General features: G+C 38.6%; 1 protein-coding gene across 5 annotated transcripts in view; it reads right to left on the bottom strand.

Annotated features, from left to right (window-relative positions):
• LOC121960626 (A-type potassium channel modulatory protein DPP6) overlaps nt 1-27,596 on the bottom strand; it is a 269,989-nt gene that overhangs the window by 67,770 nt on the left and 174,623 nt on the right. For all 5 annotated transcript variants that reach the window (XM_088072016.1, XM_088072017.1, XM_088072018.1 and 2 more), the window contains 2 exons: nt 26,126-26,240; nt 11,262-11,360 (listed from right to left, as the gene is read on the bottom strand). In XM_088072016.1, coding sequence (XP_087928142.1) covers nt 11,262-11,360; nt 26,126-26,240 — 214 coding nt within the window. The remainder of the gene's footprint in view (nt 1-11,261; nt 11,361-26,125; nt 26,241-27,596) is intronic.

Raw genomic sequence — 27,596 nt, 5'->3', positions numbered from 1 at the left:
CTTAATGTCCAGAACCTAAACATAATGCATCACCATGTGATTACAAAACACACTGCAGTGAAAGAAATAGGTTTTAGCTTCTGCAGGCGATATTACTAGCCTTGAGGTGAAGCAGGGTCGCGGTGTTAAATTCTGGATTTTTCTTGTCGGTTCCAGGTCATTTGTCGGTGCTCAAGGCTGCAGATGATGACTGGTCTGATAAAAGCGACACAAGCTACTGGGGGCAGAATTATGGTGTCTGTCTGTGGCTAAATAAAATGAAGTCTCCAACGCAGTAATGCAGTCTTAAATCTCTGCCACCCATTGGCTCAGATGTGCCGTGAAATATAGGTTCATAAAAAATTCAATAGGAGTTTTAATTAAAATCTCCCCCTTATATATTTCTAGTAATTTACTTCATTCGTGGTTGGTTCTTGAAAGGGAATTCCACATAATAGCTGTATATTTTTCTCTTCTGTTGCGACTGGCAACGGGGCAGAATTTCTATTTCTGACCAACCTGATAAATGAGCATGCGAATAAATGAATGGCAGAGCAAACAAATGAGCAGAAACCTCAAGTATGAACCTGCTAACAAAATATGAAACCACCCAGGGCTACTGCCAACCTGCTGCGGGCCAGTTTTCACAGTGGAAGTCATTTATGTTGATCAGGAATGCCAATCAGTGTGTGCCTGCTGGTTTCATTACTCACCGCCTCTTCTGATTCTGAGTTCACCATTAAGATTGGAAAAAACATGGCGTGTTGCCCAGTCATTTCTGTTTCATGCTGTTTAACTTCTAAACACAGATAATTTATTTTTTATGTCAGTATTTGGTTTATTTGGACGGTCCACACCTCAAGGCACCAAAGGTCCAAGCAAAGAGCAAACTATTGACCATCAGACCTGCACTCTGTTCAAAGAACTGCCCCCTTCGGACGCAACATCAGGGTCCTGAAAAAAAAAAAAATCAGAAAACCTCTTTCATATAGATGACTCGAGTACCTTTGATGCTCCAGTCTCCTAAAGTCAAAAGAAAACCACCAAAAACAATTAAATTCACTTCTTAATATGAAGTACAAAGCCCACCATAACACAGCTGCTAGCAATCCCTTTTGACATTAAGAGGACCTACGATGCTCATTTCCTATTAGACAAAAGTTAAATTAAACACTTTACTTTGTCCACACTGTCCCAAAAAGCTCAATCTGCTCTGACTGGTCTGCGTTTCCATGTCCTCTGGATCTCAGCATTTCTGCAGGTTTGGCTAAATGGTAAAATTACAAAACCCTTAAAAGCCGCTTCAAAATATTCTTGTCTTGCTGTCATGCTTGTTGTGTATCAACACTGTGGGCTGGTTTAGGCAGTAAAAGTGGGTGGTTAGGGTTTGGGTGGTGGTTAGAGTTAGGGAAAGATGATGGTTTGGGTTAAATTTATTTTTCTTTTTGAAGTTAGAGTCATCATCTAAACATGACCTCTGCATCATCACTGCAGCAGGGGAATGACTGTAATGGAGAATAGTTGTACTTTATATCATAAAAAAATCACTTAAAAAATTGGGGGAAAATTAACAACATCTGTGACTGAGATTACTGACTTAGTTTCTCTAACTTTAGCATCTAGCTACATGTAGCGGTGTGCTTGCAGCCACACAACAGAGTATAGCTACACTTTCTGCATGAAAAAAGTTTCAAAACAATTAAATGGTTTAATGGTTTGTCAATGCTGTGGTTAGATCAGGCACAGAAAGGAGCTGATGATCGCTTAGAACATGAAACGTGAAATCTTTGCGCAGACTTTGTAAACTTGGGGTTAGCATCAAGGCACAACCTCTGTATAATACTTTAAAGACGAGTAGTGGCACTTTCTAACTTTAAAAAAAAGAAGTGATTTTTTAAAAATATTTTTGCCTTTTATTATGTTTTCTTCTTCTTCAAAAAAAATACAAAATGACAACATTTATCAGAGCCAGAAACTTCAAAAACAAATTTCTGATGGCCCTTGAACACATCGTGTGTTATCATACAGGTTTGTGATACAGATTTCCAGGACTTTTTCCAAAATTTTCAGTGTGTGTCTTGTTTTCCAAAACTTTTCTTGGTTTGAAAATTGCTTTTCACAAATTCTGCAACTTCTATGGTTTTTCACGACCGTACAAACTCTGTCAAAATTGAAAACCACTTAAAGCCCCCAGAACACTGTGATTCACCAAGACACACTGTCTGATGCAGTCCGGCCATATATTTATGTCTATTACCCCTGAAAGCAGTTCAGTAGAGAATTGGCTAAACATTAATTCCTAAAAAACTCACCCATTGCCCATCTAACTCCATATTCCCTCCGTGATGACTCCCACAGGAGCACACAAGTGTTCTCAGAAACCCTCCATCAACCTGCTGAAATAAAACCCATGTGCTTTTTGTAACCTGTAACCTCAATTTACAATTAATCCTCAAGTCATTGTGTCATTGATTTGACTCACTGCCTCTGAGGTGACGGTCATTTCGTCAGTGCCAGCTGTTCATATTCTCCTCATAAATCTACCGTCTCTGTCGCTGCTTAATTTACAATCCACAGTCCTTTAGCTCCCACTTTTCCCTCTCTCTCTCTCTGTGTGTGTGTGTGTGTGTGTTACTGTAGCAGTAGTATGTTTCCTTATACTCACAACCAATCACCAAACTTTCAAAGGCTCTGTTTCTGCTCCTAGTAATTGAGATCATTAGAGAGGACAGCGCACATAAAATGACAATTATAACAATAATAATAATGACATTAAACACCACAGCGGTGATTAGACTCTTGTTTGGCCAACAGGAAATGTTCAATATTATTATCCCAGCGCTCCAAGGAGATACCTCTCCGGTCAAAATACTTTTTGAATTATTTGTAAAAGTCATTCAGAATTTCCAAACCATGTGGATTCTTAAAGAAAAATAAAAGGAATACACAGAGCATAAACGAAGGGGCTGTAGAATCGCTGTAGCTAAATTATCGAGCAGGCCTCTTGCTGTGAAGGGATGCTCGCGGCCTTTCCGCTGTGTTACACAAACACAGTTAAGCTAAGAATCCTTAGTGATAAGACGGCTAAAGTGAATTCGGAGGATTGTAAGTCCATTTCACGGCTCAGATGTGAATGCCGTGTGCAGCGGGCATTGTCGGGATGTGGATTGTAGACTTTCTGGATATTCATCTGCAGCAGAGCTGTGTCCGTCTAAAGCATACAGTGGAAGCTGCTGCAGAAATATTACATCATGCAGTGACTGCATTTATGCCAGAACAAAATCTTCTGCATGCAGAGTTGAGAAACTACAAGTATATCACAAACAGAACTCAGGGTAAAAGTTAGCACTATTTCCAGAAAAGAAGACAAAACAACCCCTATGTGTGTGTGTGTTTGCGTCTAGCATGAGCAAGCATATGTCTATTTTTCTGTGTGTAGTTTACTTCTGTTGTTAATTAACACCATTCCTGTTTTCTCCCCTCTTTGCAGGCAGAGAAAGACAGCACAACAGGTGCTTCTTCTGCAGGTTTATGTGGGATTGTGGTGCTGTGGGACGAAACTGGCAGGCTGTAATATTTTGCTAATGGATGAAAATAGTTTTACTCCTGCGCCTACAATAATAGTAGCAACTGTAACTGGAATTACCACCTCATGGCTGTAGGCCTCCACCAACTAGTCAAGTTTACATCCATGTCTATCCAAATAATACATGTATTGAAGACTTGGAAGGAATTTAATGACAGGTATAAATATGCTACTCTTAACCATGCAAATTACATTACATAAAGTGTACTTTAGTGTACTTTAGTTTTCTACAAAGCCTTCTTTAAAATTTTAATCAATGAAGCAGAACTTCCTGAATATACTGCATATCTAAACACAAACAGCAGTACAAGAACTCAGCTTAAATACTTAAAAATGCAGTCTAGTTATGAAAAATATTATTTAAATGAAGAGCTATCTGATCAAAGACTCACTAAAATATACTACAAATCTGTCCAGACACTTAATGCTGATCTTTGGTAGTACCCAGCCCTGGTATTCAAAGCTCACAGATTTGAATTTCCTGTTAATTTTGGGGCTTAGTGAAAGGGTTTAAGCTCTGATTCTAACACTCACATAACCAGTTGAAGATCTGCAGACGGGGCATTTCAAAATATTAAAGAATTGCCAGTGAAATCCCTGGAAAGTCATGTTTTCTGTTTAGCTCTTGACCTTGTAACTGCAGAAAGACTCGGCAGAGAGAGTTCTTGAAACTGATACCTAAATGATATGGAGTATAAAGAGTCTGTACTATTTAACAGTGAAGTCTTGAATTACATTTCAGTGAATTCAAGACTTCACTGCGTTGCCCCCCCCCAAAAAGGAGTGCATTTAGTCCCTACTTGAAATTGTAATCAAAAGCTTGAGAATTCTGGGGTTCTTTGGGAAAAGAAGCAAGACGATACAGTAATCAAGACGTGAATCATAACAGGAAGCGTGATTTCCTCTGTGTCATTTTGGATTCTTAAATGGAACAAATCATGAATGATATGGCTGTTTTTTTTCAGTTTTGGTTGCTAAAAAACTTGGATCAAAGATAACATCCAGCTCTTCAGATGTTGCCTCGACGTTAGCAGCTAAGGAGCTATGAGACTGCTGAATTTGTCATGAGACGCACTGAAGCATAATTCCAAAGTTGGCTTCCCGTCCTCAGCTCTGCATCAGATGCAGATATTTCCATCCCTCCCTTGGTATTAAAAACACCGAACAACATCAGTATATTGTGACAGCCTGTTTCTGTCAAAAGACTAGCTGTCGCGCCACTTTCGGCTGCGTTCTGGAGGTTGAAAGGGACGACAAAATGGGAGTTTGTGCCGAGACAGCCTCTCAGATTAAGCATCAGTCATGCTTGCGGAAGAACTGGGCCATCTCTAAAGGGGATATTTGCACCTGCTGCTTCATATAATGTTACCATTTTACAAAAGCTGATTGTCTGTGACACCGCTGGATGCGAGCAGTGAGTGTATGGGCTAATTTGATATGTCTCATTGGTAAGAAAAAGATCCATTGCAGAACTCCATTAACAAATGGCATCCACATCATTACTCATGTTGTGTCATGGGAGCACAGCTATGAAAAGTCAATAAGGGAGTGAGACAACTGGCTAATCATCTCCAAAGTGACTGCTTTACATAAACATTAGAGATGAGAGGTCGTGCATCATTCAGAAACAAGGTAATGCTCCGGCATGCACGCACCAGCGTACGCAAACAGACAAAACAAACCCCTCTCACTTATCTAAATCACAGACTCTTTCAATGTCATAACACCTTTAAGGCAGTCGCACTCAGTCCGAGCGCTTTGCAAATGGCTCCCTCTTCAGCATATTTAACAAACATCAACAAGACGAGAGGCATCCTGGAGGGGCAAACAAGAAGCGTGGCTATTAAAATGGCAAGCAGCTGCTCAGAGCGCCCGGGTTCAGTCCCACAGGGCTGGCTTCACCTTGGCGGTGCGGGGATGATGTTGATGCTGTGTCTGATTCAGATGGAGCGGTAAAAAACAGGTGTGTGCTAGATAACAGCAGTGCCTGCTAACTGTGCAATTACCAAACCGGGGAGACGTATAGTGATGGCTTCACAACACGATGGGAATACTGATGCAGGGTGAAGTAGTTAATACGGCTTGTGTAAGATACATCAGTGAATTGACCCTTTGAAACCCGGGCAAATTTGACTTGATTGCTTTCAAAAACATGGAAGGAAGGCAAAGAGCAACTGATAAGGAAATTACACAAAAATTAGCAAGAAAAAGTACAAGAATTTTTTTTTTTTATATATACTCTTTATTTAGAGTTTGTAATCCCTTACAGTAGTTACTTAACAGTAATAATAATATATTTGGTTAAGAAATTGAAATAACGGAAATTACAAGAAAATTACTAAAAAATTAGCACACACACACACGACAAAACAAACAAAAAACTCAAAAAGAAAATTACCTAAAAAAAAATCTAAAACAATAAAAAAAAAGTTGCTCACCCCCCATGTTTTACAAAGAACTCAAAGTAATTTGCTCGTGGTCCAAAGGTTTAAAGGATAATTTTAGTTTATTACAAGTTTGGTTGATTTTGTCGCTTTGGCCATTCATTCTATATTGAGCAAGGAAATTGCAGAGATCTGAAAGCACGGCAACATCGGTCCGAACTCCAACCAGACACGACACAAGCAAACTGGCAGTTTGCAAACAAGCCAGATAATAAACCATTTCACTTAAAGTGTAAATAGAGGTGTTTTTTTCTGTACCTGGCCACCCGCTAGGATCTCCTGAGAAAGCGAAGGCCTATTTTACAGCTTAATTTACAAAGGATGTGTGTCAACCAAAACAAGAAGAAGAAAGCACTTTTTGCTTTTCCATAGAGAGCTCCGGTACAATCGTATCAGTTTCAGAAGCTCTGTAATCCAGCCTTGAACTGTTGTTTTAATGTGTGTTTTTTTTTTTTTTTTTGTTTTGTTTTTTTTGGAGAATTCGTAAAATATATCCAGTTATAAATCCAACACTCGATGTCTTCTATGATTATTTATCCATTTTTCTATGTTAGCAGACTCTGAGCTTCCACTGCACAAATAAATAATGAGCGGCCGTCATGTTTTTGGAATAAAATCTACCACCTAAAACTGGCCAAATAAGGTCTTCCCACTAGAGGCTCATTCAGTTAGTCAAACTGGGTCACTGACGCTGACCTCATTTGACCTTACATAAAAATGATCAATAATTTAGGGAAAAATAGTATCTGATCTGAGCGAGCAGAGTGAGGTGTCACAACTGGATTTGGTGGAGAAACAGTTGGATCGGTGCATCTTTACAAACATCCTGGTACTTGTAATGATACTGCACTGCATAGGAAAACTACAGAAAGTATGACAGGCACAAGTTAAAACACTAAGATTCTGGTTCATTTCCAAATAAATGTGGCTAAAGTCAGCTTTACAACAGCCCCCTCTCTGCACTGACACAGTGGAAGGGACTGTGCAAAGGCCTCCAGTAAAATAAATATAAGAAATTAAAAAATGCAGGGTTTTATAGCAAAATAAGTTTGACAAACTTTTGCTGTAGCGTCGTGCAATGTCCTTTGGGAGATCCTGTAAAAAAGAAATCTGCCAGGATTGTTCCGTTATGACCCTGAGGTCAATTTTTTTGCAGTGACAGAAGATAAAATTGTTGCTTCACAATAATGCACCTATTATTCAAACTGGCCTTTATGGATCCTATTTCATCACCTCACTGGAACCTGAAGCAACATAACCGTTGCATTTCCAGTACAGGGCTGTCTTCAGTCTGAATGCCTTTTAAAAACCCATGTGATTGCTTTACTGCTCAAGGTTCTTGCTCTGTCTGACTTCTATTCAGAAATGTTGCGACATGGCTGGATCTTCGTAAGTAAGTTGAGGACAATCATATTTCCCATAAGTATAATAGCTAAAACTACTTAAATGAATCCAAACTTTTAATAAACCCAAATTATCCTCTAAAAAATGATGATCCATGGGCTGCACAGGCAGGGAGCACAGTCTCTGCACCTAATGATACTCAAGTACAGTATATATCTGAGTTAATGCTGTTGGACAAGACGTGAGGAAGCAATTTTTCCTGGTAAAAATAGCCTAATATATGATCATTAGGATTCTTCAGGTTATATTCAGTCTGTCTCCAGGGAATTGATTGATATGTGGAGACAGCCGGGGGAAGAGAAAACATAAAACCGGGCTCAATTAGGTATAAAAAAAAAAAAAAAATTCAATTTCAGCTCCCGACCAGGGAAGCCATTACTGCAAATCCTATAGACAGCCCTGAAAGCATGCAGGTTGGTCGAGCACCGGGTCTAGTAAAAATGACACTCTAACGAAGTCGAAATAATCAGCTGATGGATCTCTCTCCCTCTTTCTCCCCCTTTCTCTCCTCCTTGTCAGCTGTGTCTAATGATACACTAAAAATACCTCTAGATCAAGGATGGTACTGTCAACAGCACAAAAGGGAAGAGATGAAAGAGCCGACTGCTTTCTAATGACAAGTCTTGTTTCATGGCAGCTGCTGCTGTATGTATGGATTATTACAAAGCTGTTTTCTCTACAGTATCTGTCTTTTCTTTGTGTATATTATATAACAGTCTTATAGGTTAAAGGGAAAGTTCAGTTTTTATAAAGCGAGGTTATGTGGGGTATTTCTCCATAGTTAGTGTATTACATACACTCTGTCAGCACAACCACAGTTTGGAAAAGCAGTCATAACTCCAGTTCCTCATCTATGCTCTCCTTAAAGCCACCAGACTCCACTGGAAAAAATACATACATTTTAGCTTGCTATACCTAGCAGCTGCTGGTCTACACTGCCTCAATCAGTTGGTTAATTTGTGTTATTTTGTGATTTTTGTGAATACGAACTAACTCTTTTAATGCCAAAGTCACAAGATAACACAAACAAAACAATCACTGAGGCAGTGATGGACAAAATATATATATAAGAGTTTCACATTTGCATCGTAAATCACTGTCTGATATTAAGGTAAAACAATAAAAATATTCTTAAAAAAGCATGCACTTTAACTGATATTGATTTTTTTGGTTGGAGTGTTTTTTTATGCGGCTAAAATACATTTTGTTGCGTGACGACTGAAATCCACAGCATGTGGACCCAACTCTAAAAGATCTGAACTCTTCCTTTAAGGGAATATTCTAAGTAAATAATAACCACAATTCATGCTAATGATCTTATGCAATTAAACTGCTCTGTTCTGTTTGAGCCTTTGCTGAGAACACAACAGATGTTACCTTCCAGATGTGTACAGTATTAATGCAGTTTGTGATGTTCACAAAGGCTCGTTCAGGCGTGGTCGATTTGTTTACAGCCTTTTGTGGGTCACAGATAGGAACTGCGACAAATCAGCCGCATGAGAGACGTCTCATCCTCAAGCACATATGGGGACCTGTAGCTAAAACAAACACCGAGATCACGCCGTTACCCGGCTCATCATCCAGAGGAATGCCATCTTCCTGTCACTAATGTAATAAATACGGGTTTTCAGCTCTCTAATTACAGCCGATAGCAGAGGGGGAGGCTTTGCAATTTCAGGATGCGAGATTTAACAGCTGCGGCGCTTCTAAGAGCCATCTTAGATGCTGTGATTGGAGGAGACAGCTTCGTTGTGCACGAGAGAAGACAAAATCCACCTCATTAATCCTTCAGCTGTACCGATCCCTCACATCTTGGTACTGTGATCATTCTCTTCAATGCGGCTCTGAGACATGTGAGGCTGCGTCAAGTTGCTGTTTTACCTTGATGCAAAATAAAGTATATAATTTTCTCTCATTGGCTCCCTGTGGGGCTGTCAGTGTTTATACTGTGACAGCGCCCGCTGTTTAAGAACAAGAAATTGGCAGTGATGAATTGTAACAACAGCAGCATCCACACGCTGTCATTGATCACAGAAAAATGAGGGTTGTGGTTGTAGGTAATTGGTTAGCTATTGAAGCATATGGAATAAATCGTTTGGAAGAATGTCAGAAACGAAGAACACACACACACACACACACACACACACACACACACACACAATGTACAGCAACACACAGTTTTGTAAAGACAAGAGAAGAGACAGATGGAAGAACAAACATTTTGCTATGTTTGCTGTTTGAATTGTGGTGTTATCCGCATCTATTTTTGTCATTTGTTATTGAACTAAAAACAGAAAAATATTACTAGTAGCAATATTCTTGGTTTAAGAACTGTAATTGTAAAGGATATTAGATCAGAAAGTTCAAGTAGTGCAACATTATTGCCAATTACAATTTATGAAATATCTTCCAGGTGTGTTGTTTTGGAGGCATTTGAGGTTTTGAAGCTGAACTGAGGTATTTTTTGTGTATTCTTCATGTAACTCTGTTTCCTGCTTCTCAAAGTGTTGGAACAGATTGGTTGTGCTATTTTATGTTGTTATCACAACATGTTTTTGTTTTGCTATAACAGATCTGCTCATTTCCATCTAAAATACAACACAGCTGATGTCAGTTCTTTTGAAGGACCGATATATCCTCAGCGTAGCTCTCATTTCCTCTGTTTTAAGAGAATCTTCTTCCTTTGTCCTTTAAGAACAGACAGTTTGCCTTTTGTGAAATAGAGTTTTAAAGTTGCCTATTAAAGCCTAACTTTGGCATTTTTCAACCTGGACCCAAGTTTACCATATTCTGTGTCAAAGTGACTAATGGGAACAACAATTTTTAAAATTGTTCTTAATGACAGTTTGTTATTGTGACCACGTCTCACTCAAGGTAAAGTTTCACTCTAAAATTTAATGAAGTGACATATAGCACAAAAAGGTGGAAACATTAGATAGAGAAGAAGAGCGGGGTGCAGGTAATAGTTTGCTGTGTTGGCGTAAAGTGAGCAAAGCTTAATGTTACCTAAAAGATTTTCAATGCCGTGGCTGAATATTTAGCTGAGTATGACAATGTGAAAAACTGCAAGATTTCAGAATGAGATGTCTTCAGCGAGACTTGGACAAAACTTAACGGAGCAAGTGAGAGAAAACTGTTTACTTTCTCTGTAATGTCCTTCTAATGTCCTCCTTTCTTAATGTAAGATACTCATATGAACAATCTGAGTGACAAAAACAAGCACTTTTAGTGGATATAAATTGACTGCAAAATTGCCCCAGGAAACAACGTATAGACTCAAACAGCAGTAATCGCTCGTAGTCATTACTTGTGACCAAAAAAGAAGTATGTGTATTTATCTGCACACTCTGCCCTCTACCTGAATTTCCTTACTTTATTTGTACCTCACAGCACTCAGGTAAAGTTGGGGCTTTATGAAAAGGCTGCCAAAACATAAACAGCAGGCATCTATGAGATGCACTGCTGAAAAAATGCAAAAGTAGTGAGGTGAAACAAGAGTTAATCTGAGGTGGCTTTTACTTTCAGTGGCGAGTGTGTCTCTAAAAAGAAAATGGACAACGCCTGTTCACTCTTAAAAAATGTAAATAACTGGGAGGCAGAGAAATAAGGGACACTTATTGATCATGTGTTGTTAGATTAAGACATTGGCATGACATGGATACTAAGTATTAGCAGTATTACCCTTCTCTTGCTTTTCCCAAAATCTGGCAGGACAACACCAGAGAAAAATATCTGATTCTCGCTTTATGTGTAAGTAAGAAACATTAGAACGACCAATCAGCACACTTGTTCAAATCCAGGCATAATTCAATAAACTGTGCAACCTTGAATGTAACAGGATTACTTACTGCTTATCCATTTGGCATTCGGGTCGTGAACCTTGAAGTCTTTTCTGAAGAGGTCTGCAACAGTCACCTTGCCCTTGAGAGCCAGACCGTCATCCTCACCTGCAAAGTAAACAACCACAACATTAGCACAAAGAAAACTGAGCAGCTCCTTGTGTATGAATCAGAGCAAAGCACTCAACATTTCACACTTTTCACACAAATTCTTCTTTTCATAACATCCTGCAGTAAACAGAGCAGTAAAAAAGCTTTATGAGCTTAATAAAACCTCACATCATGCAGGTATGAAACACTGGAATTTGCCGATAATGTCTCTTCAAATGAGAGGAAGGTTGTAGAAAATTATATAAAACAAGACAAAAATGATGTTCACTTCCATGTCTTGAAAGTCATCCTCAGTAGCCAATCTGAGATTAAGAGCAAAATGCAAAAATGTACCGTCATTCCAAGTTCAGTTTGGATTTGAGTTTACAGACATCCTTTTTCGTACAGTAGCACTGTTCAAAGATTTACTGCCACATAATATCTCAACACTATAACTAAAGCATAATGTATGAGGCACATTAAAAATCAGTGTATCAAAGTGAGTCAAAGAGTTAGAGTGAAATATTATCAGAAATATTAAGTTTGTGAGATTTTTTTTGTAATTCTATCTCACTACCTTATTATTGGGTTGGTTTGGGGTTGGGGGTGGATTTTATTTTTCATTGTTAAAATGATACTTTTATTTAATGGTACACACATTTAAATATAATATTTATTTTTATGCTCAACTCATTTTATCGAGTTTGTTATGGCTTTAGACTTTTCAAGCAAATTCACTATTGCAGGGAAACTTCCAATGTTGCAATAAGATGAAGAGTGTGTTGCAGCGCTCCTATGATCTTAACCGTCTGGTCTAAACTGGTCACAGAATTCAGTCAGAGCGATTCGAGTCCGAACGATGATAAGAATCATTTTCTTTCTTTTTTCTGAGAACAAAAGCTGTAATATTATAGAACGTCCTCACCTAAACAACTGCGTCTTAATGTTTTTTTTCTGCAGGCTGAAAGTGTTCACCTTTAAAAGAATAAAGAGCATAGCTGAGACAGAAATAAAACACGAGCAAAGTAACAAAGCAGAGCATCACTGTAACTCCCGCAGGCCTTTGATTAAGACCAGCGCGGCTTCTGATCATCAGACCAGACAAACGTATTTACAGCACATGCCTCCTGCAATTCATTTCAGCTTAATTTCATCCATCAATGCTCATCATATCATCTTCCGCTACATAATATGAATCGTTTTACCTCCATATACGTGGCGGGAGGATAAACGGCAAAAGACAATACAACAGGAGCTTCTTTGTGAGAGCATTCTCACGCTCAAGTTCCATCTTTAACACTGAATTCAAAACATTTTTTGAGGGATTCATTCTCCTGCACACTTTGACAAGACGTGGCAGTTGACGGACACGTTGGTATGAGGATCAAAGACGTGATATTTTAGCTACAGGACTGTCTTTAATGTGTGATGTTTGATTCCCCTGGTAAGCCTGCCAGTGTCCAGGCTGCGGCTGTCATCGCATATCTAAGGTAACTTTTTTTTTCTTTTCTTTTTTGGCTGCAATGGCAGCAGAAATATTTGTTCTTTTATTACACAAGCATGCAATTGAGAAAAGGTCAGTATTCTGCAATAAAAAGAGAGCCTTACAGTACATTTCTCCAGTATTGTTGTTTTACAGTATGTATAATGTTACTTACAACAGGAAGGAACTGCAGTTCGTATTACACTTTTAATGCTTTTCATTATTATGGAAAGAAAAAATGTTTATAGTGTCTGAGCATTTATACTTAGCATGTTTTTCCTCCTCTTTCTCTATTTAAATAAGATTAACTAACTAATGCCTCAATTTCATGTGTCTCTGTTATCACCACTGGGACTGCAATGATTGTTAGTAACAGTAATATTTATCTATATTCATCTGAAAAAATGTTCCAAAAATTTCTTGATGAAAAGATGAAAAGAATAGAATCAGTAAGGAAAAAGTGAAAAAGCATGAAGTTATAGTAGTGATTTATAGAATTACAATTACAGAAACTAACAAAAACAAACACAAACAAACAGACACTGGACAACATAAATAGTCAATATCAGAGTGGTGTTTTGCTTTATTTTCACTATCTTGACAACCAGATCTGGTGGTAAAAAAAGTTATGAAACTCTTTTCTTTGCGAGGTTGAAAAGCCTGAGCATCAGCGAACACACTACTTTGTGACCCTCCACATTTTGTCTATTGAAACCAGAAATAATGAAAATGCTTTTAGGTGAGTTTGAGGATCCATAAGGTGGGATGTCTTTTGATTATTCAGCGGCAGAGAAACCTCTGAAACCGAACAATGAAAAGACCACACTGGTGTTTTTAGCAGGCAGTGAAATATAATTGCATACACTTTACATTAAAAAAAAATCATACAACACTCTCTGTTCTCAGACTGATGAAAGCTTTTTCTACTACCCAGGCAGCCACTGATTTCACTCCATGTAAGTAAAGCATTGAATCTATTAAAGCTATAATCAAGTGACAGGGACATGAAACCTGTGATATGGCTGTCTGGTAATGTGGAGGAAAATGTGGCTTGTTTCAAACCTTTTACATGATGCATTCAAGTGCTCGAGAGTGTCTCTGATGTCAGTGATTTAGAGTCAGTAACACTATATTCACAATAAACAAAGGTGCAATGTAAGTTTGAAAGCTTTTTTCAATAAAAAGGATAATGTTTGGCGAACACATTTAAACTCACAGACACCGAAGCTTCTCACAAGCACATATATTTCCATCATTAAAGAGGTATCTAAGCGACTTGGGCTTACCATGTCCCTTATTGTGTTGTCATAGCAACTGTTTTATAAATGGCCTTCATATAAAACCTTCAGAGTGACAGATCACCTATAGTATCTCAATAAAAGTTGATTTGAATACTGTACTGACAGTAAACACAAGGGACAAGGCTCTAAAGACGAAATGAAAAGATGCATTAGTCAACCTGCAAAACTGTGATGGCTCAACAAGATTAAGAACACCATTAGTTTTGCAGGTACTTTGTCTTAAAACAAAGCATTAGTCCACTTAAGACTTCAGTAGACCAAAACTTGTTTCATGATTTTGAAAGAAGTGAGAAACACTTTAGACTAGAGGTTCTGATTCTGAACACTGCCACTTACTCAGTGATTTCAGCATAAGGTCTCAAAGCCAGAAGCCACCTTTTGCAGCTGTATGATACACCAAAACAGCATCAGGTGAGAACTCAGGTGGACAGAACCATTCGTGGTGTTACTGTACGCTTCTGGATGAGCAGATAGCACCTGCTGTAGCAGCATCACAGACAGACGGCATCAGTTAAGTTTTGAGATGGAACATATTGAGTCTGCATGATACGGCACTGTATGACACAAAGTCAAAACGCTGCTGGTAACAATGTCACAAAAGGAGCAGGAATGTCCCTATAAAGCAGGCCATAGGGGTGGTGGATGGATCCAACAAAACTTGGACTTTCATGTAGGAGTCTGGTGTTTGCTTCCTGTCTGAATGTGATTTTGTACTTTTATTGCCCAAACTTAAAAGCTCGCTTTTGTAGCATAACTGCACCATGTGATTTTGTTGATATCCTGAAGTCATTGGCAGCATCCCGCAAAATCAACATCTGACACAGGATACCCACAGCGTAATATGTAGATGCAGAAGTCCACTGACAAAGCGACAATATGTGACGACTTGGGATGAGAACTTGTTGGACTGACTGAACAACATTACCATCCCAATGGCCAGACCAAAGAGATGCTAAAAAGAGAACGGGCAAAATCAAGCCAAGCACAGAATGTTTTATGTAGCCGGTTAAAGGAAGGACCATCACAAACATGTCATATCCATAAAAACGACTGACTATTTATATCAGGCATGTCAAACTGGTCCACAGGGGGGCCGGTGTGGCTGCAGGTTTTGTTTCCAACCAAGTAGCAGCACACCAGACTTGACTCATTTAATCAACTGATCTCCGTCTTCAGACAGTTGATTGGTCAAACTGTGTGCTCTTGGTTGGTTGGCACAAAAACCTGCAGCCACACCGGCCCCCCTGTGGACCAGTTTGACATGCCTGATTTATATGGTCATATTACACTCATTTTTGCAAACCACTATAGCCTGAGACTGATCAAACTTTGGCTCAACATAAATAATGCATGTTAGTAATGGATATACTCAGGGCGGCCGGACTGGCCGTCTAGCAGACTGGAAACATTCCCAGTGGGCCGATGTGCCTTTTGGGCACACAACTATCTTTATCTTCAGCCTGTCAAAATAAATGCAGTTCTGTGCGTGTGTGTTTAAGTGCCTGTGAATGTCATGGTCAGTGCTGACTGCACAAGTTACATCGAGAAGAGTAAAGGAGAAATGGGAAAGCATAAAGGTCTGACATTTCTGTATATATATTTATATATATATATATATATATATATATATATATATATATATATATACATATATGAGTATTTAAGTTACAAGAGGTGCTGAAATTAGACAGTTATGGGTCAGTAGATCATTTTAAATGAATGCTAGATCCTCCAACATTTAAGTCAATACAATGATCTGTGCCCATTGTTCTGCTTAATTCTATTGTGCATTTCAAATGATCGGTGTCCTCACTATGGAAGATGTTAAAATTCACTCCTTCTGTACTGCAGGAAAGGTTAATTACAGGGGGCCTCATGTGTGCGTTACAGTGCTGAATAGATGCCAAGACTGCCTCAGATAATTCAGCAGTAAGAGGTGGCAGCAACCTCAAAAGCAATGGTTGCTATCTGCCATAAAATATAAATAAGAAGAAGCAACTATGCATGATTGAAGCAGCATGTACCATGGCATTTCCACCATGAATTGAAGCAGAAAGGGCTCAAATTCACCAGAATGCAGAAAATTAAGCAGTCAGCTCTCAAAATTGGGAAGATCCCTCAACCTCACATTTAATATGCTGAAATAAAAACAACCTATGACTTATTATGATGTGAAACATATAATTCATTTGTGTGGTCGATTGTGACGGTCCGATCTGGGCCAAAACACCGGGGCCGATTCCAGTCCAACTAACACAGAAGTAAACAGAGGGAAGAACTTCTGAAACCTGCACCATTAAGACAGACGTCCTCCGACTGCATAACGCCACTGAACCACAAAGACGAGCTCCAAATGTTTCTGCAGCAAAAGCCTAACTGTGACCACGTCCCCTAATTTTAATCTGACACACGCTTTGATCTGCCCGTCGCAGCTGTCGCAGAAATCATCTTTAGAGAGCAGACGGATGGAAGGAGGGGAGGTTCAGACAGAGTCTGGCGACATAAAGTGACACTAAACATCTTCCTCTTGTCATGTAAACACCATCACATTACACAGTGTTGAAAAAAGGGTTAGTTTAATGTCAGCCTTCGGATCAATGTGAGATCTCAACAACTAGATGTGATCTGAAATCTTACTTCAGAAAAGTAACACCAAAGAGCAACATTCACACTTCAGTGACAGCCACATCTCTCAAGAGGATCTGAAATATCAATAACACATCAAAAGTTCTGTCATCCACAAAGTCTTGACACCTTGTGTGCATTTCAACTTCAGGCAACTGAAATACACTTGAACAGCACGTAGGGCTGCTATCAAGAATTCTTTAATTAACTAATTAATCATTTAGTGAGAAACGGGAAAAATGACTCGCATAGGTCAAAAAGTCGTTGGATATTTTTTTATTAATCATTAATTTTTTATGAATCAATTATTCCAAGTGGTTCAAAATGTTTGCACTAGTGGAAAGTAACCAAGTACATTTACGCAAGTATTGTACTTAAGTGCAATATCTTCTTGAGTATTCCTTCTTTTCCTGCAACTTTATACTTATATTTCGATTTTGATATTGCATTTTTACCTCACTAAATATACAGTTACTATTCACATTAAGATTGTAAACAGAAAATATTAAATTATATTGAATAACTACACATTGCTATAGAAACTAGTTAACACTGCACACTTTTGAGCATCATTGAAATGATCCCCATATATTAAAATATTAGTAATAATCTGAAAACATTATATAAAATACAGTAATACGATACGTGATGGGCCATTTTAATACTTAATGTACATTTTATTGCTAATATTTCTGTGTTCGTATTCATATAATCACCTTTGCCTATAAAAATCTAATCAATTCATTTTAGACTAAAAGTAGAAGTTTGCGCATGTTGCTCTAGTTACATGCTTACATTTAGCCCTCTGAACTGCTGTGGTACTAAAATTTAGCAAATTGCATTCATGATCCCTCATTATGAGGTGCACATCGATTATTTGTGAGACATTTACTTAAAGAATAACTTTTAGCTTTTCAGATAGTTGCTTTTCTATAGCTGAAGAAGCAAAGCCAATTTGCATAGCACCTTTAACGGCGCGGTAATTCAAAGTGTTTTACACAAGGCATAAAACGGAATTATGACAAGATATAAAAGTAGTACGAGGCATTATAAAAAGTCTCATAAACAGAGTTGGAAAAAAATAACCATAAAGTGGAGCTAAAATAAATAAATCAGAGTAAAAGAAATAAAATTGGAGCACAAGAAGTAAAACTATGCAGTATTTTTCACATTTTACTCTCCTTTTACAACTTTTCTTAGGAAATAAACACTTTTATGAAACAAAATTGTATTTTTATTCCTCATACAGTTCCCTGGTTATTAACTTGATTGTTAAATATTTATCATGACCTCTTAGAGTGCTGATGTCCCATCTTAGTGTCCCCATGCCCAGGTAAGAACACACTGGATTAATTGATTGATCCACTATAGGAACAAGAAACAGCAGAACAGCTTTCTAAAATAAGATGCTCTGGCTGACATTATTTCGATAGATCCTTTTCCTTCTGAAACAATGCAGCTGTAAATATACATCATTTGCTATGAGTGATGGTGATGATATGCCATATATCATGTCCCCCATTCATCCAAATGCAAGTCATATAAAATCAGCAGTGACTGAAAAAAAATATCTATGAAAAATGGAGAACACTTTTGGACAAAATTCATAAAGTTAACAAAATCTGACTTCCTTTCTTTTACCAGTCAAAGTGGTTTTAAATTGCAAGAGCACAACAATGGCTTGCATCATTCTCCGAACTTGTGCGTCGGCTGCGTGTGAACGCTGCGCGGCATATTGTGCCTAACAGATGGACAGCCACCAACTGATCCTCAGTTCCTCCCCGATTTCATCATGAGGGACAAAAACACCTTTGAAGGCATCTGCTCGGCGCATCACTTGAGTTTCGAGTGTGATTATCAGAGTCACCAGACTGTGTTTAGACTGCAGGGAGATGTAATAGTGCACATAAGTTGCAGCCTCCCATCAGATGGCAAGGCTTAAAGGGAAATAATGATTTTCTAATCAGTTATGATAGCCAGATTTATGGATTAAAGACAGAGGCAGTCACTGGGGGAAAAAATTAAGCTATATATGCGCAAGTTTACATTTCATTTTCATATATAGCACAGTCTCTTAAAGGCAAATCCATATTCTGCAGCAAAGTATGTCTTTATCTCGCCCTCACAGACGCACTGTGATCATAGGCAGAATTTTTGCATTAGTGTGACAAAAGCCAAACTGTGGGGCCCCAGCAGGGTCAGCTCACATGTGCAGTTTATATGCTAATGTGACACGGCCTCTTTCCCATACAGTAGAGATTTGATCAAACACTGAACCCGACAATGTGAAAATGTCTCCATGTGACTCAGTCAAGTACAATAAGTCTGCAGTGTTGACAGAAAATGAAATCCTATCGAATCATGCAGAGGCTTTGTATGTACAGTATGTTGTTCTTATATATTCACTACCTTTGAACTGGAGGTCAATGCAGAGCTTAAAAGAGAGTAAATATTAGACAGAAAGTGGACAAAATCAAGACATGCTAATATAAATGCTAATATGTCTTTGTGTCTGTTAGATGCAACTGCTTGTTAAAATGTTCACCATATCAAAGGTATTAAGAGATAATATGTCAGTTAAGTCTTCATAGCTTGTTTCTTCTGCCCCCTTGTGGCCAAAAATTAGTTGTTTCAAGTTTAAAGTGTGGAGATACACAACCACGAGTACAATAGATACTGAGTTCTCTGGAATTTTTGGTATTTTTCAAACTTATTTTCCTTTTTTTTTTTATGTTTCTTTTTACTTTTAGTGGACATAATCGGTGCATAATTGCCCTGATTGGTTATGTTGTAGTCTGTTTTACCACTGTTGGCTTCAGCGATCTCATTCGATACTGAGCTGATGTACATGGGTGTGTCCTTAACTCAAATATCCTCCAAGGTGAAATAAAGCTCCCTGTGCTGAACTATAAGTGAAAATCTAATAATGGCAAAGTAAATATCTATAACTATAACTATAACTATAACTATTTTCTAATAGATATCGACATTTTTAGACTCTATCTTTAAATTCTACTTTATACTAATTCTGTCTGAATTCTACTGTAAAAAGGACATAAATAAATAATAACCACAAGCTCTTAGTCCGAAGAATCTTCCTCCCAGCGGTGTGGAGGAATCTTTAAAACAGCATTTAGATGTTGGGAAATGAAAGTCCCCAAAAGCTTAATGGGACAGTTAACAGTATAAATAAAACACAAAAAATATAAATAATTGAAAAAAATAAGTTTTTGTTTTGTGTGAGAGGTGAACAGTGCATCGAAAAACATTTTACGTCTAAAATCCTCTCGACGGCTCTCTTAGTTGGTACAAAAATAATGGGACGCCACAGTCACAGACAGAGTAGCATGCATATTATCAGGAGCCTGTATGTTTCCGTCATGTATGCAGAGATATGATTAAATCCTGCAGTATATTTTGTCATATTTCCAGTGGTGAGATAGTGATAGTGATAGTGATAGTGATAGTGATACTAACTGTACTCAAGTGCCAAAAGTAACTGTATTATATTATACTTACTTAAATATTCAAAAAAAAAAACAATCATCAGAATTATGGTGATGATGTTTACTTCTTCATAGCATATACCACCTTAAAAATAAAGCCTAAAATATACTTTAAGAAACACAAGGTTCTTTGTTACAACTTCAAGGTTTTGAAGAACAAAATCCATTTTTTTTCTTCTTCCTTTCATCCCTATTGAAAGTTGGGGAAATATAAAAACTCAAGTTAGGTACCGACACTCCAAAACACTTAAACACAACACAACTTAACTAACTAGATTTTTAATGTGTAATAATTCTTTATATCATTGTTTTAACTGCAATATTTGGTGCAATATTTCAACCACAGCACACCTCTGTGCAATTATTCAAATGTGCAATATTCTTCCAACTCTTGAATGTACATTTATCATGTTACACATTGCATATATTGTATATACTCTTATTGTTAATCTTGCTTATGCATATCTTTGTAGTTCATTGTTGCAGCTTTACACACATATTTATATCTTCATATTTTTAGCTCACACACTACTTTTATACACTGCATTGTAGCATTGGTCTCAGTTTTATATTTTACAAAATTTACACAATCAGCACATTATCAAAATTATAATGTAAATATTCTCATTTCAGTACTAATCATTTATCACTGTATTTCTTACATTTATATTTTTACAGACTTACGTAGTCAGCATACTATCCATACTTAATATTTTTCTAATATGTAATATTTACATACTGTGTTTATTGTTTACTCTTACTGTATTATATTCCTGTATATTTATGCTCGCTCTTATCTCTATTTGCGATATTTCTCTATGCTGGCATCTGAGCGACTGTAACGAGCCACAATTAGCCACAAGTATTTTTGATTCTGTGAGTGATGTGATGTAGCGACGGCTTCATGCAACAACCTCTGTGACTGCTTAAATTCAGCTGCATCAAATCAATGCAACATGGATTCACAGTTTCAGCCAGCTGTCAACCTGTCAGTCAACCTGACATCCCTCAGTCTGAGGAATACCCAGATGCCAATTGTGAACATCAGACCAAGTTGTATTGATGCAGAGAACAGAGCAACCTCTTAGCAATATGGAGCTATCAGTTACAGCAGACGCAGGTTGTCAGAGAAGGAAAAGGAGAGCGAAACTCTGTGCGTGCGTGTGTGCATGTGTGTGTGTATAATTGTGTGCATGTGTGTGAGAACAAAGTGGTTGTCAGGAGCAGTTAGAAACTGGCTGGCCTGTCTGGCAGGGGAACATCCATCAACAAACCCTCCTAACTGAGTGGAAACAACACGCTATCTCATAACTCCTCACATGAGCCGCACTGCTGCAGTTTGCAGTTTGAGGTGCCCTTGTGCCCAAAATGTTTCTCCTTGATGTGTAATTACAGCTAAATAAGTTGTGCTGAACGCCTGCTGGATTTAGCTTTTTAATAGAAAAAGTCTCCCCAAAGCACCTCAACACTGTTACAAAACCTCTTAGTGATGTAACTTGCACTCTGGGGCTCATCTGCAGTGCAAAAAATGCCAAATTTGCCCAAAGAAATGTCTGTAATTAGGCCCTTAAAATCTTATTTTCTTAAAATCAGTGCAAAGATTCACCTTGTTCAAAGGATTTTTTTTATTTTTTTTTATTTTTTAAAGAAGCTTAATTTTCTGGCACAATTGCCTGCATTTACTTACCATTTGAGATCTAAAACTTACATTATTAATTCAGCCTCTTATTTGCTCTAATCAATAACTAAACTGGTCTTAATATAGGACGTCGTCATTAGTTCTTTTCACACAAACCACACACACACTAATCAAACATATACAAAAAACACAGAGCCATGGTGAAGTGCTGCCAAGCTAAAATTTAGGGACATTTTGACTTTTAAAGACAAATTGAGGCCAGAAAATAATCCTATGACTCATGAAAAATGTTACGCTACAAAGAATTTCTTCAAACCTGAAATACATGTAGATTCATACATGATGGTTGCAGTGCGCTTTCGTCTTATTCTAACGTAAAGTGGCAATACAGTTTCTGACTGATTTATAGCACCAGAAAGCATATAGTTGTGATATCAGTGGCAGAAAATCAGGGCATTCTTCCTATACTCACTGTTTTGTTCACAATCATACAGGGAGGAATTCATTTTAAGAGGCAGAGATAGTAATTTCTGCACAGACAGGGGGCTGAATAGACCGCATTGCCTCAAAGAATAGAATGCAATACAGTCGCATACTCGGCTTGTGGCGCCTGCATTTTGGAGATCGTCATCAGTAGTCTGTGAGATACGTTTTTCAGTGTTTTTTTTGGTGAAGAGAAACACATCACAGTTTCTCAACACACAATTTGTCTGTAAAAAAGTGTAATAATGATCCCTGTATATTTATACGCAGTATTTAAGGGACATTTACTCTGTTTTTTTAAAAAAACGAAGTAAAATCCAATGTCTGTTATGACTTAAATTATTAAATCTGCACCATTTCTCACTGATGTGGATTGTGCAAAGGTTCTACAGCTAGAAAAGGGAAGATGCTCCAAACGCACGTCATTACTTCCCACTTATTAGACATAAATGTGATTTTTAATCAAATGATTTCAAATTCATTGGCTACTACAGCAGTCTCCACACCTCTAAGGGGGTTTTCTACAAGATATTGGAACAAAGCCTCAGGGATTTGCTCCCATTCAGCCACAAGAGCATTACTGAGTCCGCTGATGTTGGGCGATAACACTGGCTCGCAGTCGGTGTTTCAGTTCATTCCTAAAGGTGTTGGATGGGGCTGAGGTCAGGGCTTTGTGTTCTTTGTGGACTCGACTTTGTGCAGGGGCACAAGTCATATGGAAACAGAACAAGGACCTTCTGAATTGAGCTGTTGCCGCAAAGTTGGGAGCACGCTGAAGCATGCAGGCCCAAACAAAGAAAACAGCCCCAGACTGACAGCACACAAAAATATACAAAAGACAGCGGTGTCCTAGTTGATTAAGTAAAATCAGAAATTTTAAGTACGTTCAATTCAATGCAATGTATTATTTGGCTCAGAGAGCAATTTGTGGTGCAGCAAGTGCAAAAGCACAGAAATATACAACAGTTGACATTATTCTGTGCACAGGGTAATTTGCACCTGTTCAAGCTCCAGAGGAGCAGATTAATAAGTGTCCACCATAACTCCATAAGACCTATTATAATTTGGTGGGTATTAAAAATGACAACATCTAATAATGTAAACCATTTCTAATGTGGTATACTTCACCATCAACAGGTCATGACAGTCACAATAATGCAGCATCAGCGGAGCGGATCATCCGAAAGTTTTGAATCCACAGTTTCTCTGTGAAATCGTGGACCTCCCAGAAATCCCCCATATGTGGCTGCTTCCACGTATAAGGGGCTCGCCTTTACATTATCGCTCACATAACACGCCAACGTGGCCTTCAATTGGAAATAATGACGGCTAGTGTCGTGGCTGCAATAGAAATAAACCTGCTAATGTTTTGAACATCCATCGCAATGTTTCTTATCGCGGGAGCATAATATCACTCACTGGAAAGTCATCTCGCAATTGTGTTTATCCACATTTCAAAAATATGGCTTAAGTTTTGCAAAAATCTGTAATTAAACCCAACTATTATCACAGAGGCATAACAAAGAGAGCATGCACCGAGTTTGGGTTTGGCTCTGTTACAACTCTCTCGGGCTCAGACGTAAATATGGTGCAGTCAGATCTATAGACCTTGTTTTGAGTAGTTTCGTGTAGAAACTATGAACTACACTTGCAAGCCATGTCACCATGCAGAAGTAACTCTGAAACTCAGTCCAAAACCATCTCACTTGATAAATAGCACTGCAGGTAAGAGAAAAAATATGTGTTTTTTGATTTGGGGGTGAGCTGTTCCTCTAAGAGTAAGCTTTTCCGTTAACCTGATGAGCACAAAAAAGATCTTCAAACCCAGGGATTCAATTAGCTGTTCCATCTCAAATCTGATATCCCCAGAAAGGAGAAAAATAAACTGTCTTTGGTCAAACAAGCCACTGTCCTTGAGGAATGATTTATGGAGCGAGATTATCCTGAAGCTCATCTCAGCTGGTCAGAATACCCAATTAATCCACACCAACTTTCAAAACTGCATCTGATGAGGCCAGAACATATTCTAATATCCCCAAAGCTCCTAAAATACCTCATATCCTCCGCAAACAGCTCCTTTAATGGGCAGTCTGCTGGCGGCCCCACAGTGGCCGCTACAACCCAGCTTGTGTCGAGACTTGGAGCGGAACAGTGGTTCTGCTTGAGCACACATAGTCAACGCGGGGAGGGACGGATTAGGACGAGGTACAAGCTGGAGACACCACCTGCCTCGACCTCTACTTTCTGCCTGACTCCCGCTGGCCCACCATGTTTGGAAGTGCCACATTAAACAGCTCAGGTTCATCCGAGTCCATAACAAACGCCCCGGGACAGGAACAGGTCGCTGCCAGGAGGTGACGAAGCATTTTAGGCCTCGCTGCTTTGACACCTGCCACTCTACGCCGGCGATGTTTTGCTCTGACACCCGTCTAGATCTCTGAGGATTATGTGGAAAAACTGAATTTATTTTACAATAGTAGAGCCTGCTTTCCCACCACGCCCTCAACATCCTCAGAAACATTAACTGCAATTGTCTGCGACAGAAAATCATAAACAAGGGCACAGTGATTACTGTCTTTGCGACTGAATTATAGTGCGCACACATCGGCAGTTGTATTGACTGATTTGGCTCTGGCAGCACATAAAACCATGTCATGGAGCTTTATGAGCTTGAATATAAACAGATGGCCTATTGATCAAACTTTCATGTAACTCTGCAAACACAATACTTGAAGGTCATTCTGAAATTAAACTTAAAATAACTAAAGAAACTGTCCAATATGTGTGTGTGCAGGGATATGTGTGTAAACCAGGGATACTGAACTTGCTTTGCTTGGGCTGCAGGCCAGTCGCAGCAGCCCCATACATGTTTGTCAGATTTGAGGACATTTCTAGGATTTTAGGACATTTCTGAGATTTTGGTATGTTTTGAGAATTTTAGGACATTTTAAGGATTTTAGGAAATTTATTGAATTTGAGGGATTCTGGGTTTCTGGGATCTTAGTACATTTGAGTGTTTTTATGATTTCATGAGTTTTCTATGACTGTATAAGGAGGATTTTATGATGTTCCTAGAATTTTAGAAAGTGTCTAGTATATTAGGAGATTTCGAGGACTTTTACAGTTTTCTATGATTTTGACATTTATAGGATTTTAGGACATTTGACTTAGTACGGAGCTCTGTTGGGGTATGAATCCTCCACTGGCACTTTTTGATGCTGTTTTATGCATTCTGGCACTCTACACATACTTTGCAAAAACTATTCCCAGTATGAATCACTTTATTTTTTGTGAATTAGAAAGTGGTTGGGGGGCCACCTGGCACCTTATTGGGGGCCAGATATGGCCTGCAGGCAGTAAGTTGACTATCACTGCAGAACTAAACAAAGGAGATATATGGGGACGGCGTTTCTGAAGAAAGCAATGTTGCACAAGCTGACTTCAATGAGGTCTACTGACCTTCACTAAACAAGTCCGTTATAACAAGAAAGAGTACCCATGTGGAAGATAACAGTGACATTTCAGTGGGTGACACAGCAAATATTGCACAAGAGCGTGGACCGCACACAAGGACAGAGATACTGACATACACACGTTACTGTTTCCATTGTTCGTGTTGGGATTGATTGTGAAACGTAATGGGCATGTCTTTGCATAATAATGGCTGTGTAAACAAAGCGACGTGTGGTGTATGGTGCCGTGACCCCCTCCCCAACACACACTCCTCTCCGTTCTGTGCTGTGTACCTGGTGTCAACAGGATGACGGAGGTGACGATCAGCGAGCAGATGACCAGAATGACAAGAAGGGCGATCGCTATTCCCTTCCAGTTCCTCTGCGGAGGGTTACTGCCCACCAGCTCCTGCAGAGACACAGAGAGGAAGAGAAAAGACATGGTCAGAACTGTAAAAAGACTATTGTGGGAGCGAATCAGAGTTACGAAGCAAGAAGGAGAACAAAATGGAAGAAAATTGAAACAACATGTGGGATGTGAGAAAGAAAAGAGAGAAACATCTAAAGAGACTGAAGAAAAGGAAAATAATCAGAGGTAAATAGCAAACTCATGAAAGGGACCGCTGGGGGTGTCAGTCAAGGACGAACGTGAGTCAGTCGCAGCATCTCGGTTCTCAAGGAGACATGCCAGCAGCAGCAGCAGCGGGAGGAGGAGGGGGGAGAATTCTTAATGAGCCGAGCATCAGCAGCCATCACCCCCAAACGAATGTGACAGATAAAAATGGAGCCCAAGACACGTTGGTGAATTGCATGCTTGACAAAAGCTCGACAACAGCAGAGAGAATCTCTGGGGTTGGGAAAATGAGTCTGAGTTATGAGGAACCTTGAGGGGAATTTTTCTTTTTTCTGGTCTGAGCGACAAATTCAGAAATGAACTTATTGCCATTTAATATTGTTATAAGTGAATTCTGAGGGATGAATATGGCACGAGACAAAGTATCACCGCAGGATATGAAATAAAAACAATAGGGGCAAAGTGGTTTTAGGCTTCATGTCCTTGCTCAAATCAAATAATGTGCAGAAGGGAAATGCATTTGACACACGGTAATGTGCAGCAGGTGGCTAGGTTCGGTGAAAAATTACATGAGCACATAGTTTTCACAATATATTACAGTAATAATTCAAGACAGTCCAGTCAGCAGCTATAGGTGAATCTGGATGTCCTCCAAACTTAACGCTCAGAGCTACATGTACTAAACTCTCCTTATTCTACAGTTATTCAACAGCTAAATTTGCTGGTAAAATCTGTATCTTGCTATACCTAAGATTAAATAAGTGTAGCCTGTTTTGTTTTCATGATAATAGCCTAATAGAAATGTACAAAGATGGTGAAATTTTATTTCAATAAAAACAAAGTATTAGTTAAATAACTTAATGCAACAAAATCTCAGGTAGACTCAAAACATAAAACTATCAGAGAAGAAGTTAATCTGGCTGGCTAGCTTGCGCAGGCTACTTTTTTTTAACCCCTCACCTGCTACAGTTGTTATTAGGTGTTAGCAAACAATTTTTTAAGCAGACTGCAAGAATTGTCTCCAATTTTGGATTCTTCATTCACCAGAGTCAAAGTTTTCCTCACAAACTCAATATAGTATAAATTCAATATAGTTTTAAATTCTGTGCCAGCTGAAGCATGATGGTGATGCTACTGAACCCCTTGAGCAAATTAAACACCCAGAGATAATTGGCTCAATTTGTGAATTTT

This window comes from Plectropomus leopardus, chromosome 21 (genome assembly GCF_026936395.1).
Source record: "Plectropomus leopardus strain MGB_pleo_1.0 chromosome 21, ASM2693639v1, whole genome shotgun sequence".
Classification (NCBI taxonomy): Eukaryota; Metazoa; Chordata; class Actinopteri; order Perciformes; family Serranidae; genus Plectropomus; species Plectropomus leopardus.
The sequence above is the reverse complement of the archived record's forward strand: the minus strand, read 5'-3'. Positions and strand labels throughout refer to the sequence as shown.